The 15,089-nt window shown below is 43.5% G+C and overlaps 1 protein-coding gene across 4 annotated transcripts in view; it reads right to left on the bottom strand.

Moving 5' to 3' along the window:
• The window catches only part of cacna2d2a (calcium channel, voltage-dependent, alpha 2/delta subunit 2a), a 602,032-nt gene that overhangs the window by 258,938 nt on the left and 328,005 nt on the right, over window positions 1-15,089 (bottom strand). For 3 of the 4 annotated variants that reach the window (XM_052017908.1, XM_052017909.1, XM_052017911.1), the window contains one exon: window positions 6,807-6,851. The exons of the other annotated variant lie outside the window; for it this stretch is intronic. In XM_052017908.1, coding sequence (XP_051873868.1) covers window positions 6,807-6,851 — 45 coding nt within the window. The remainder of the gene's footprint in view (window positions 1-6,806; window positions 6,852-15,089) is intronic. 4 annotated transcript variants of the gene reach the window in all.

Raw genomic sequence — 15,089 nt, 5'->3', positions numbered from 1 at the left:
ATTTGACAAGGTCCCTCATGGTAGATTGATTCAGAAGATGAAGATGCATGGGATCCAGGTTAAATTGCAAGTTTGGATTCAGAACTGGCTTGCCCATAGAGAGTAGGGTTGGACGGCATTTATTCTGGTTAGAGGTCCATGATCAGGGGTGTTCCGCAAGGATCGGTGTTGGGACCTCTGTTGTTTGTGATATATATCAATGATTTGGATGAAAATGTAGATGGGTGGATTAGCAAGTTTGCAGATGACACCAAGATTGGTGGAGTTGTGGACAGTGTAAAGGACTATCAAAGAATACAGCGGGATATAGATCAGTTACTGATAAGAGCAGAGAAGTGGCAGATGGAGTTTAATCTGGGTAAGTGTGAGGTGTTGCACTTTGGGAGGTCAAATGAAAGGAGAAAGTATAGAGTTAATTGCAGACCCCTTAATAGCATTGAGGTACAGAGGGATCTTGGGGTCCAGGACCATGGTTCACCGAAAATGGCCAAGCAAGTGAATAAGGTGGTAAAGAAGGTGTTTGGCATGTTTGCCTTCATTGGTAGGAGTGTTGAGTATAAGAGTAAGGAAGTCATGCTGCAGCGATATAAAATTTTAGTCAGTCCATACTTGGGAGTATTGCGTGTATTTCTGGTTGCCCCATTATAGGAAGGATGTGGAGACTGTGGAGAGGGTGCAGAAGAGGGTTAGCAGGATGCTGCCTGGATGAGAGGGTATGAGCTATAAGGAAAGGTTGAATAAACTTGGGTTGTTCTCTCTAGATCATCGGAGGCTGAGGGGAGACCTGATAGACGTTTTTAAAATTATCAGAGGTATAGATAGGGTAGACAATCAGAATATTTTCCCCAGGGTAGAGATGTCAAACACAAGAGGACATAGGAGGAGGTGACCAGGAAGACTGATGAGGGTAGTGCAGTGGATATGGTATACATGGATTTTAGTAAGGCGTTTGACAAGGTTCTGCGTGGTAGGCTTCTTCAGAAGGTCAGAGGCCAAGGGATCCGGGGAAGCTTGGCCGTGTTGATTCAAAATTGGTTTGCTTGTAGAAAGCAGAGGGTTGTGGTGGAGGGAGTGCATTCGGATTGGAGGGCTGTGACTAGTGGTGTCTCGCAGGGATTGATTCTGGGACCTCCACTTTTTGTGATATTTATCAATGACTTAGATGAGGGGGTAGAAGGCTGGGTTAGCAAATTTGCAGACGGCACAAAGATCAGTGGTGTTGTGGATAGTGTGGAGGGCTGTAGAAGCTTGCAGAGGGATATTGATAGGATGCAGAGCTGGGCTGACAAGTGGCAGATGGAGTTCAATCCGGAGAAGTGTGAGGTGGTACACTTTGGAAGGACAAACTCCAAGGCGGAGTACAAGGCAGTGTCGGGGAGCACAGGGATCTGGGGGTTCATATCCACAGATCACTGAAAGTTGCCTCGCAGGTGGATAGGGTAGTTAAGAAAGTTTATGGGATGTTAGCTTTCATAAGTCGTGGGATCGGGTTTAAGAGCCGCGAAGTGATAATTCAGCTTTACAAAACTCTGGTTAGGCCACACTTAGAGTACTGTGTCCAGTTCTGGTCGCCTCATTATAGGAAGGATGTGGAGATGTTGGAAAGGGTGCAGAGGAGGTTTACCAGGATGCTGCCTGGATTAGAGAGTATGGATTATGAGGAGAGACTAAAGGAGCTAGGGCTGTTCTCACTGGAGAGAAGGAGGATGAGGGGAGACATGATAGGGGTATACAAGATATTGAGAAGAATAGATAGAGTGGACAGCCAGCGCCTCTTTCCCAGGGCACCAATGCTCAAAACAAGAGGACATGGCTTTAAGGTATTGGGTGGGAAGTTCAAGGGTGATGTCAGGGGGAGGTTTTTCACCCAGAGAGTGGTTGGTGCATGGAATACACTGCCTGGGGTGGTGGTGGAGGCTACATTGGACAAGTTCAAGAGACTGTTAGATAAGCATATGGAGGAATTTAAGTTAGAGGGATATGTGGGAGGAAGGGGTTATAGATAGTCTTAGGTGTGGTTTGAAGGGCGGCACAACATGGTGGGCCGAAGGGCCTGTATTGTGCCGTATTGTTCTATGGTTCTATAGTTTTCAGGTTGGGGGGGAAGTTTAAAGGTGACACGAGGGGCAAGTTTTTTATATACAGAGTGGTAGGTGCCTGGAATAGGTTGCCAGGGGTAGTATGTTGCAGGCAGTTTGGTGGAGTTTAAGAGGCTTTTAGATAGACACATGAATATGAAGGGAATGGAGGGATATGGATGATACACAGGAGGAGGACATTTGTATAAATCAGCATCAGGATCGGCACAACACTGTGGACCAAATGGCCTGTCCAGTGCTGTATTGTTCTATGTTCCATGTTCTCTTTCCTGAAGTGTGGCTCCCAGAACTGGGCACAACTCTCCAGCGAAGACTTATTGTGACTTCTTTGTTCTTGTACTCTGTGGCTCCATTGATAAAGCCCAGGATCCTGTCTGCTTTTTTTTATCCACTTTCTGAGTCCACCTTGCCACTTTTAGTCAACTATGCACATATGTCCTCAGATCTCTTGTTTTCATAGAATTATGGCCTATAGCTTATATTGCCCACACACTGGGCTACGTCCAATCGATGTCATGTGGTGACTTCGGCCTTCTGCCCTGAAGAATTTATAGCGGTAGCCTGTGAACAGACTGCTTTGACTGCTGTATTAATGTGCCTTCCCTGAAGCAAAGGATTAAAAGGTTGGATGGGGGCAGGAGTCTAGGAAGGTTCAAGACTTTTGCATATTTAGTAACAGCAGGATTTTCTAGTCAACAAAGTAAGTTTTAAATGCAGTCACTTTTGGAGATACACCAGCTAATGCCCCACAAACAGAAATGTTTATGACCAACAATCTGATCAGTGGCTGAGGGATATATACTGGTCAGCACATGAAATACTTTGAAATGGTTCAATGGGACATTTTATATTTGAGAGACGAGGCTGGCCTGGGCTGAATACTTCATTCAGAAGGCAGCAGCTTAGAGGGCATAGCTCTTTCTCATATAAACACACAACTCTCTGGAGTGCAGCTTCAACCAACAACCTTTTGGCTCAGAATTGAGAGAACCACCTTCTTGAGGCACAAATGACAAGCTTTTGATCTCATTGTTGAAGCCTGCCATTTAGAAGGGGTCAGGGTATGAACATGCTGGATTGGATCATACTACTAACACAGCACCCAACATACAGAAATAAGACTTCACCATGTCAAATAGACAGCTGAAGATCACATCAAAAAAAGGTCAATAATTCAAAGCAGAAAATGCTGAAGTGGTCAGCATGGTCAAACATCAAAGAATTCTCTGGATTGGAGGGGAGACAGTGACTTTTCAGCCTACCACCTTGAGTGAACCTTATGAGCAACATCTTGAAGTGCTCAGTCCAAGAGTAAACCAGATACAGCAAGGTTAGGCTGGCAGTAATGTGCAGAAGCTGAGGGTTTGGGTCTATACCCAGGTTCTTGCCTAGAATGATTTTTACCTTGCCCTTAATTCTGAATTCATTTGACCTTCCACCTTACAAATATCCAGATTATTACCTACATTTGGATTCTTAATAGCTGGGAGCTTTAATGTTGTTATTTCTGGAGCATGGGTCAACTCCCAGTGGACAGCAGTACTTGAAAACATGAAGGACTTTGAGGAATATTGAGCCTGAGTTGTCACTGTTGCCTGCCATGAAAAATGAACTGTAGTGTATTTAGGTTAACCCATATCATTATGGCTTTTTAATCAATAACTCCTCCTACTCACTACCTATCAGAACAATGGTACACCATCCCTTATGACCTGCAACAAGAATTCTATTATAAAAAGTTACTGAGTGATAAATTGGTCAAGTTCTCAGTAAAGGAATGTTTTGTAAAGTCTGCAATGCTAGTGGTAGGAGATGGAGGAGTGAAAGGGTAGGGGTTGATAAATTACCTCAAACCCAAGTAGCTTGTTCACAGCTCAAATCTATTGACCATAGCAGCCATAGCCCCAGTTTGCTCATGCTAATGTGATGGCATTCTACAGGCCTCCCACTACCTCGTCCATCCTTGTGCCTGATTTGAATAATATATACCAGAAGGCTGTTTGTTTGTTTATGGCCTCATCCCTCACTAGCCCTGTGATCTTCTTCAACCCTACAACCCCCGAGAGTCTCTGATTCTGGCTTCTTGTGCATTCACAATGTAGGGTGGCACAGCTGGTAAAGCTGCTGCCTCACAACGCCAAAGACCCGGGTTCAATTCTGACCTTGGTACTGTCTGGGTGGAGTTTGCACATTTTCCTGTGACCATGTGAACTTCATCTGGGTGCTCCAGTTTTTTCCCACATCCCAAAGACATATGGGTTGCTGGGTTAATTTGTCACTGTAAATTGTCCCTAGTGTGTAGGTGAGTGATAGGATCTGGAGGGAGTTAATGAGAATAGAAAAATGGGATTAAAGTAGGATTAGAGTAAATAGATGGTTGATCAGTAGCATGAAAACAGTGGTCCGTAGGGTCTGTTTCCTTTCTGTATGGTTCTATGACTATAACACATACACTTGCTCAAAGATATTCTCAGGCTTTTCTATGACTCTATGACAATTTTCGTCATTCTTTCACTGGTGACAATATCTCTGTTTATCTAAGTCTTAAACTTCAGAGTTCCTTTCCTACCCCTCTTTTTCCCTTTAATATGCTCCTTGAAGTCTATTCCTTTTCTCTGCCCTGGTATCTCTTTAGTGTCATGTTTAGTTTGAAAGCACTTCAGAGAAACACCACAGCACATTTATATTGTTAAAGATGTAACATAGATATATCGTTGTGCTTCACTTGCCCTCACTTAATCTCTACCTCTTCACACTCAGCAGTGCCCCTGGATAGCAAGAAGCTGCAGTAACCATGGTTAATCTCCCCATCCTGGGGGTCAGATATGACAACCTGGCTGAGATCAGCTGTAAGCGCTGACTAGGATCTGAATCTGGCAACCAGCAGTCAGTATAACTCCCATCCATTGGACATTCTGATGGGTGAGAAGGGGAACAGTATCCATGTGGTCGGGAGATAGACCACAGTGGCCTGCTGGACCGGGATGACACAGTCATGACCTACATACCTCAACTATCGCAATGATGCCATCAACAATCAGGGCAACACTTACAGTGCCAGATGATCTGCTGACCAGTGACTCCTTGGACATTCCTTCACAGCGAACTACTTGAATGCCAGCTGCCAGTGCTGCTCTGGAATTTACCTTTTACACAGTGGCAACATGTTTCCTTAACCTACGGAGAAGTAGATTACAAGAGGAGCTGGCTGATTGGTCTGCCTGGGGCCCTTCAGGATGATGTGAAATGACTTTGTTGCCAATGTCAAGTTCTCAGTGTGCATGAGCCCAATCACACAACTCAGTGCTCAGTGATACCAAAACAGCAGCCTCATGGGGCAGTGGAGAGTCTGGGGCTGCAGCTTTGGGAGCTTTTTGCTGCACATGCACCACTCTATAAGGCACTGGGACAGGTACATGGATAGGAAAGGTTTAGAGGGATATGGGCCAAACCAGGCAAGTGGTACTAGCTCAGGTAAACAACTTGGTCAGCATGGACGAGTTGGGTCATAGGGCCTGTTTCTATGACCCTCAGTACCTGACCAGAGACAGCTTGGTGTTCCAGAACTGGCAGTGTTCTACCACTTACCTTTATTAGCACAGAAATGCACATTAAATAAAATGATTTCAAACAGCACTTGTTTCAGAGTGACATTCGAGATTTTTCATTGGAAAACGACACATCGTTCAAGTTTCTGGATCACAAGGCATTTGGCAAACATTCGCTATGTTGAGAAATGGTGTGGGAATTTAATTATAGGGACACTGTCACATACACAGCAAACAACATAAACACACAGCATGAAAGCGACAAATACCATATGCAATACGCCTGCACATCTCTGGGCATACGATCGTCTGTGGAGATTGGACAGGAAACCCTGGATTTTCCGAGTTGGTCTCTTCCTCTTTCCTCCCTCAGGAGGTTGTGTAAGAGTGGGTGGTTGGTGTGAAGGTGAACACAAATCACACTCAGCATAGGACCGGCTCAGTCAACCTCCTGGTCTTCCAGGCCTCCTTTCTGATATCTTTGTATCTGATACTCTTGCTGCCTCATTCTACCATGTTTCATATGTTGGATGACTTGTGTTGGATGGACTGTCCATGCAGGAGCCGAGATTCAGCGTTTCAAATGCGCATTCATTCAGCGCATCTTTCCCAGTCCTTGCCCTTCACTCGGACACAGATCGACAGACAACAGCAACATTCTGATACTTAACCAGGTGCTGAGATCCTCACCTGTGCTTGTGGGAAGCCCATTTAGTTATGGCGGGCACTCACTCACATGGTCCCAGAAGCTATTACTGGGTACTACCAGGCATGGCCATCCTGCCAGATTTCCTTCTTCTAGATTCAGAAGCACTATGGCCAGTAAGTTTGGCCCTGCAGCAGAGGAGTGCAACTCAGCACAGGAGGAATTAAATCTTCATGGCCTGTGTGGGTGGCCACTCATTGGAAGGGTGAGCAGTACAGGAGGGTAGAGTGGGGAAGGAGAGCTACAATGGTGATCAGTTGATTCTGTCTATGGAGTTACCTTGCCCCATGTAGCTATCAGCCCCTATCAAGAAATCAGTCAATTGCCCTTCTCTTTGATTCTCTGATTCCCACACCACACTGAGACAAGACCTCTTACAACACCAAAGACAGAGAGATAACAGCCGAAAGTTGAATGTCAAACATGCAACGAATATTCAACTTCTGGACTTACATCAGATGTTCCTGCTTTTGCATCAAAGTATAAAACGTCTCGCTCCTAAAAAAAATATAAGAATAAATAAAAAGTAAGGCTTCAGATTAGTGTGTCCTCAACCAGTAGCCAACATTCAATATGGCAATGGTTCTACAGATAAGATGCTCTTCCCTGGGGGTGGCTGCATCTTCTGGTACGGTATTCAATCCTGTCAATCCTCCCTCACTCAACTTTGCCTTGTAATCAGTCTTTCTCAGAATCACCATGGTCATAAACCACACCAAATTCCTTTTTCTGTTGGTCACTGATTCACACTCCATCCTAAATGTTTAAACTGATTACTTTCAAAAAAGCTGCCCTTCACAGGATAGTCAGCACATTGCGGCTGGAATAGTTGTAAATGCCCACACATGGGCTTATTCTGGTGTTGACATGGCAACTCACTATTGTACCATTTGAAATTACAAAGATATGTCCACTTTACTCTTATTCGTACTTATGTTGGAACACGTGTTTTCTGTTCTTATGATTTGGTAATGTACCAATGCATGGATTATGCCCAACCTTAATGTGTAATGCTCATACATGTGAATTAAACACTGCTAAATCCCCCTTTTTTGAGTGTTGGAAGACTGATATTATTCTTTTGTTATGGCCTGCTCCTTCATGGCATCAAAATCTAACTGCAATAATTAGGAACAACTGATGTGGATGCAGGGTTATTTGGTATTGGTTGGAGATTTGTGCAGATTAGCATGTGCTTGCAAACTCCTGAATGTTATGGTGGGTTTCCTTAGTGAAAGGGTGCTGGAGTGAATGTATTAATGACTGAGTGAGTGTCTTAGTGAGTGTGTGTGTGACTGTGTGTGTGTGTGTGTGTGTGTGTGTGTGTGTGTGTGTGAGAGTCCATCTGAGTCTGTGTGAGTCAATATGTGAGAACAATGCATGTGTGTGGCTGTGTGTGAGTCAGTGTGAGTGTGTGTCTGTGTCTGTGTGTGTATGTGTGTGTATGCACCCACAATGTTAGTGTATCAGGTTCTCTCAGGATAAACATATGACCTGCCCTCACTATGGTATTTCCTTGGTGTACATGCTGGGGTTCCATAAGTGAGAGTGCATCAGATTTCCCTGAAGTGTGCTTGTCAGCTTGCCTCTGTTGTAGATCGGGTTGCTCCATTGAGAGTACGTTGTTGTTTCTTTTGTGTGGTGAGAATGGGGATGGGGAGTGCAAAGGGGAGGAGGGTCTCTCAGTGAATGCACACTGAGGGTCGCTCAGTGAGTGTTTAATTTGTGGAAAATAGTGAGTTTGAAATTACTAAATATGCATATGAAATGCATTAGTATCATGTAAAAAATGAAAGCTTTTCAATAAATGGTTTTAATTTAGCTAGATTCTAATAGGAGAGGGCTTTTGAAGGTGCAGTGATTTGATTCAATGAACCAGCACTTCATAAAAAATAACTGCATATTTATGAAGAACTGTGTAAGAATGTTATATTAGACTCAATCAAGCAAGTCTGACATAGAAGATCAGAGTTCCTTGTAGAGGACTCTAAAACTACTCTGTCTCATGATTAATTTTAACAACAATACAAATTAATTTCAAAGTTACATGCACACGGGAAAAATAGTAAGACACAGTGAATGCAGAGGCTTGTGAGCAGAAGGGTGCCATTTTCGACCGACGATACACACAGTGTCAAAGCCAAAACCCAGCAGGAAAAGCTGAATGACTGACATCTGCAATGTAATCACCAAGACACCTCAAATATTATCACCAATAGAAGCAGGGATCACTAAACAATGCACCCACGTATAAACATCATGTCCCCAACGTTTAAATCACTGTCATATCCACCATCTGATCACTGAAACAACACCATATAATCACCGACACACCACCATACAATCACTGACATACCCACCATACAATCACCGACACACCCATCATACAATCACCAATACATGCACCACATGATCACTGACAAACTCACCATATGATCAGCAACACACCTACCATATGATCACCAACACACCCACCATATACTCACCGACACACACACCATACAATCACTGACACACTCACCATTTGATCACCGACACACCTACTATACGATCACTGACACACCCACCATATACTCACTGACACACCCATTATATAATTTCTGACGCACCACCATACAATCACCAACACACCCACTTTATAATCACTGACACACCCACCACATAATCACTGACACACCCACCATACAATCACTGACACACACACACCATATAATTACAGACACATGCAGTTTATAATCACCGATATATTCACCATAAAATCACTAATATACCCATGTGTAATCACCAAAGATTGCATAAAATAACCAAGATATCCAGTATATTATCAATATATCCACCATATAACCAACACATCTATTATAACCACCAAAAGATCATCATGACATCCTTGATATAACCAGCAATGCACCAACCAAAACTCCCAGTACATTCACAATTAAACCTGTGCCTGCAGTGGGTTTTATTTGCAGTCCACCGACATATTCACCATGTCTGTGTTTCTATATAAACCATCAAGCTAATGATTCAAAAGCCAACTTTAGTGTAGCTAATTGCCAATGTGCAGCTACCAAACTGATCAAACATAGTAGGTAAAAGAAGATACTTCAGTCATATTTATCTGTGACAAGATCACATTTGGAACATTTGAAACAAACCTGGCTAGGAACATAGTAGAAATAAATGATTTGCTTCATTGTTTAAGTTTTTATTCCAGTCATGCATGAGGGCATCAAGTGTCACAGTTGGGCTGGAGAATGAGAAGTGACCTTATTGAAATGCAGGATTTGGAGGGGGATAGACAATGGATTCTGAAAGTGATTCTTCTGGTGGGCAGATCTAGAACTAGGAGTGACCCGTTTAACAGTATGAAGAGGGGGCCACAACAGACTGCAGATGCTGGAATCTGGAGCAACAAACAAACTGCTGGAGGAACAGGGGGTCAGGCAGCATCTATGGACGTAGAGGGATGGTTGACATTTTGGGTCAAAACCCTTCATCAGGATTGAAAATGTAGAGGGGAAATAGCCTCTATAAATGTGAGAGGGAGGGGCGAGGCAGGGACTGGTAGGTAATAAATAGAACCAGGTGAAGAGGGAGATGATGGGCAGATGGAACCAGGAAAGGGGAGGGGAGGAGGGAGGTGGAGACAGAGGCTGGAAGGTGACAAATGGAAACAAGAGGCTGCAGATGCTGGAATCTTATGTGGAAGGTGATAAGTGGAACCAGATAAGGGAGAGATGAAACCAGATGGGGGAGGGGATAGGAGACTCAGTAGGTGTGGTCTGGGCAGATGGAAGCAGGTGGAGGACGGGAATGAAACTCGGTGATGGAGGGCTGGGAGGGGGAACCAGAAGGAGAGGGAGAGGGGCACAGGGAGTGCAGTTTACCTAAATATGGAAAATTCAATGAAACTGAGGAACTGCTCTCAGAGGCTTATGACTCTTAGAATTCTCTGCCCCAGAGAGGCTGGTCATTGGATCTACTCAAGGCTAAGATCGGCAGATTTTTAAGCTACATTGGAGTCAAGGGTTGTAGGGAACAGGCAGGAAGTGGAGTGAGGCCAAGGTCACACTGGATGGCACAGCAGGCTTGAGGGAGCAATTGGCCATCTCCCGCTCCTGCTTCTTATGCCCTTAGATCTGGTAGATAGAGGCGGCAGCTGCATTTCCCTGAAAATTATTAGAGAGCATTTTGTTTTTTTTGACAAATTGACAGATTTATTATATTTAGTTTGCTGACTACACATGTGACAGTAAACTTGGACCTCACAGCTACTGAATCTATAGTTCAGTGCCCACTAGTCAACTACTATATAACAGGTAAAGAGAAGGAGGTAGAGAAGAAAGGAGGAGGGGAGGAAGGCAGTCAATGATTACAAGAGCAAAGTGGATTGTCTCCTGAGGGAAATAAGTTTGCAGGGCTAAGGGGATAGAGAAGGGGTATAAGACTGAATGCATTGTTCTATGGACAACCAGCATGGATTTGATGGGCCAAATGGCCTTTTACAGTTCTATGGTGTTACCATTCAAGCCAAGCCTACATTATAGACATAAAAGAGACCATCTGATAAATGAAAATCAAAAGAACTGCAGAAATAATGGAGTGTACTGTAGTTCACTCTTTGCACCAAACACAATTCACGTACAATCATTTACTAATAGAACCTAATTCAACATCAAGAATTGAAGCAGAATTACACTGTTCATGCAGTGTTGTTTTCACAACCATACTTTTTCTACCGTAATGTTAAGCACCCCTTTGATATTTCCACCAATGACACTATTTCCTTCCTTTTTCACAGTTGAGTAAAAATATTTGCAATAATGAGATTCCTTCATCAACTTAATGCAGTGCTTTATCTACTAAATGTTTCATTAGATAATTAATGAATGTATTAACATCTCTGCACTTTTTATGTAACATAGGCATATCTTTAGCACTTTTCTTAGCTCCCTGGTGAAGACTTCCAACTACATGCTAGAATGACACTGCTTAATTGGGGGTTTCTAAGTGATTATTCACAGAGACAATGGCCCCCTGTGGGCCGAAGCAGGCTGAATTGACTAAAGCAACATGCCGTTAAAGTTGATGTTAATAATTTTCAAATATATTGAGACAGCAACTCCTGCTTCAGATATTCCCCACAGTAAACACTGACTGGGACACAAGCATCATGGCGATCATTAGCAATTTTCATACAGAATACTGAATGTGAGCCTTGGTGATTGAGGTAATTCAAATCTGCACCAGGCAAGGTGTAAGAGAATGCTTGTTTTTGATTGCACTGCCAGGAACTATATGAAATTATAACTGATGTCTCACTCAGAGACCAAGACAACAATTCAGCATGTTGTGTCGGCAAAAGCACTGAGAAGTCAGTGCTAAGTTTTCACACTTATGTCAGGACAAATATTGAAGCATGTAGGAGTAATTTAGAGAGAGATTTGGTGCTGGACCAAAGTGACAGACGTACTATGACTAATGAGATTGACAGAAGAGGGTCCAGATTGAAATACCCACTGTGATTCATATTCATGGAATGAGATGTTCACTCTGACTAAAGGACACAGAGTGACAGAAGCACTGTGCAGAACGAATTGACAGCAAAGGGTCCAGTCACTGTAAGTAAAGGATCCGCATACTGATGTACAAATTAGGAGCAGGAACAGGTCACACAGCACTTCAATCCTAATTGCCTGTGAGGCGCTGTCTCAAAGTCTTCATAAAACCCTCTTCCTCAGAACAGCTTGTGACATTCTTGAGATATTTGACAATGATTATTTTGCAGCAACATTTCAGTTCACACTGGTGTTTGGGGAGCTGGTAGATGGAGGTAATGGAGCTGATTAGGCAGTGGTCAGTTTAGCAGTCATGGTTAGTAGTCCTGGTGCGGTGTTGCAGACAATTGTGCAGTCCCTGGCCAGACAAAGGCACATTCTAATAGGTGCCAGCACCTGTACTGGGGTGTTGCCACAACAACTTGTGTTTGTCTTTCTGCTAAAAGAGGGTGTTGCCCATGACCAAACCATCCTCCAAGCATTGTGTCAAGAGAAGGACCCTGTTGCACCAACAATTAAGGTTCACAGTGAGAGACTGAAAAATGTAGACAACTTCTCATATCTTGGAGCCATCTCTCAGCAAAGAAAGGCATCACCATTGAAATTAACCATCACCTTCAATGTACCAGTACAGCCTTTGGCCATCTGAGGAAAAAGGTTTTTGAAGATCAACAACTCAAACTTGGTACAACACTTCTGGTCTACTGGGCAACAGTAATCCCTGAGCCATATATACTTATTATGCACCTGGTATATCCTATATATAAAATCATGAGGGGCGTAGATTAGCGACCTAATCTGGTCATTGTCTTTTTCCTAGGGTAGGAGAGTCTAAAACTAGAGGGCATTGGTTTAAGGTGAGAGGGGAAATATTTAAAATGGATCTGAGGGGCAACATATTCACACAGACGGTGGTGGATATATGGAATGAATTGCCAGAGGAAGTGGTAGCGGCAAATACAGTTACAACGTTTAAAAGACATTTGAACAGGTAGAAAGACATAGAAAAGGTTTAGAGAGATATGGGCCAAACACAGGCAAAAGGGACTAGCTCAGATAGACACCTTGGTCGGCATGGACGAGCTGGGCTGAATGGCCTTTTTCCATGCTGCACGACTCTATGGCTCGATATGTTCCTTAAACATGGATAACCTATAGCGGGCACCTCAAGATACTGAAGATGCTGACTGACACACTGTCTCTGCAAAATCCTCCAAATTCACTGGAAGGAAATGTGAACCAGAATCAGTGTCCTCCCCAGTCTCCAGCACTGAGGCCCTAATTACACTCTATTGGCAACATTAGGCAGGCCACATCAGTCACATGCCCGACAGCAATCTATTCCAATCTCTGTCATGGGAAAAGATTTCCAGGCAGATAGAGGAAAGATTAAAGGATGTTCTCCAAGTCTCCTTGAAAGATGCAACATCCCCACTGAATCCTGGGACCACTCAAAGCGAGAGGAAGCATTCAGAATGGTATTGAGAATAGCGAATCCATGCAGCAAGAGCACACAGAAGCCCTGTGCAAGCAGTGGAAGGATCGCACTACCTCACAAACTAAAGTTTACCCTGTGTTACAGCACTTTGGGAACTGAAAGTTGCCCTTACAGAATTTACAAATCACTCCTGAAACATTTGAGATATGGAATAAAAATTCACTCTTATGAAATTTATGTAATAAAAAAAATAAGTAAATGCAAAATGCAAAAGAATCAAGAAATTTTGTCAATTTTTGTGGAGGGTTCGCATTATGGAAAATTACAATATGGATGGTTTACCAGGTTCAGACTCCTCCGTAACACAGGTTTGTACTGTACCTGCCAGTGCTCCCCAGCCATCATCTGCTACATCAGGGAGGAAACATAGAATTATAGAATTGTACAGCACAGAAACGGGCCCTTTTGGCTCACCTCGTCTGTGCCTACTATGATGCCTTCTACACTAATCCCACTTGCCTGCATTAGGCCGATATACCTCTATACCTTTCTTATTCAAGTACCTGTCCAAATGTCTTTTAAACTTTGTAATTGTATCTGCCTTCACTATTTCCTCTGGCAGCTCGTTCCAGATATTCACCACCCTTTGTGTGGAAAACCTACCCCTCAGATCTCCATTAAATTTCTCCCTTCTCATCTTAAACCTGTGCCCACTGGTTCAAGACTCCTCTGCCCTGGGAAAATGACTTTCATTAATTTCATAAATCTTGATAAGGTCACCCCTCAGCCTCCTACATTCCAGTGAGAATAATCTCTGCCTATCCAATCTCTCTGTATAACTACAGCCCTCCATTCCAGGCAACATCCTGGAGAATCTCTTTTGCATTCTCTCTACTGTTACCACATCCTGTAGTGCGGCGACCAGAACTGTACACAATATCCTATGTGTGATCTAACCAATGTTTTGTTCATCTGCAACATGATGTCCCAACTCTTATACTCAATGTCTCAGCCTATAAAACAAGCATTTCAAATGTCTTCTTTACTACACTATCCACCTGTGTTGTCACTTTCGGCGAGCTGTGGACTTGCACCCCAAGGTCCCTCCATACACGAACACTCCAAAGGTACCTGCTATTTACTCTATATGTCTTACCAGAATATGACTTCCCACAGTGCATTACTGCACACTTGTCTGGAATAAACTCCATCTGCCACCGCTCTGCCCAACTTTCCAGCTGATGTATGTCTCACTGTATCCTTGGATAACTTTCACTACCTAAAACTCCACCAATTTTCGTGTTACCTGCAAATCTATTAATCAGGCCACCTACAATCTTATCCAAGTCATTTATGTATATTACAAACAACACCCCTTCCCCTTTTGTACCCCCTCTGTCATGCCTGAAACATCTACACCCCGGAACATTGAGCTGCCCTTTTCCCAACCATGTTTCTGTGATTGCAACAGTATTATAATCTCATGTGCTGATCCACACTCTCAGCTCATGCACCTTATCTGTGAGGCTCCTAGCATTGAAGTCAATGCAGTTAAGCCTACCATCCCTCTCATGATTCCCCTCCTGTCTCTGTCTGATCTTCTCACTAATCTGTTCTGCCTCCCCACCTGCTGCACTGTCGTTCTGGGTGCCATCCCCTGCCTCACTAGTTAAACCCTCCCAAGTAGAACTAGCAAACCTCCCTGCAAGGATATTGGCCCCCCTCCAGTTCAGGTGCAAC

The sequence above is a fragment of the Pristis pectinata genome, chromosome 6 (genome assembly GCF_009764475.1).
Source record: "Pristis pectinata isolate sPriPec2 chromosome 6, sPriPec2.1.pri, whole genome shotgun sequence".
In the NCBI taxonomy this organism is placed as follows: domain Eukaryota; kingdom Metazoa; phylum Chordata; class Chondrichthyes; order Rhinopristiformes; family Pristidae; genus Pristis; species Pristis pectinata.
The sequence above is the reverse complement of the archived record's forward strand: the minus strand, read 5'-3'. Positions and strand labels throughout refer to the sequence as shown.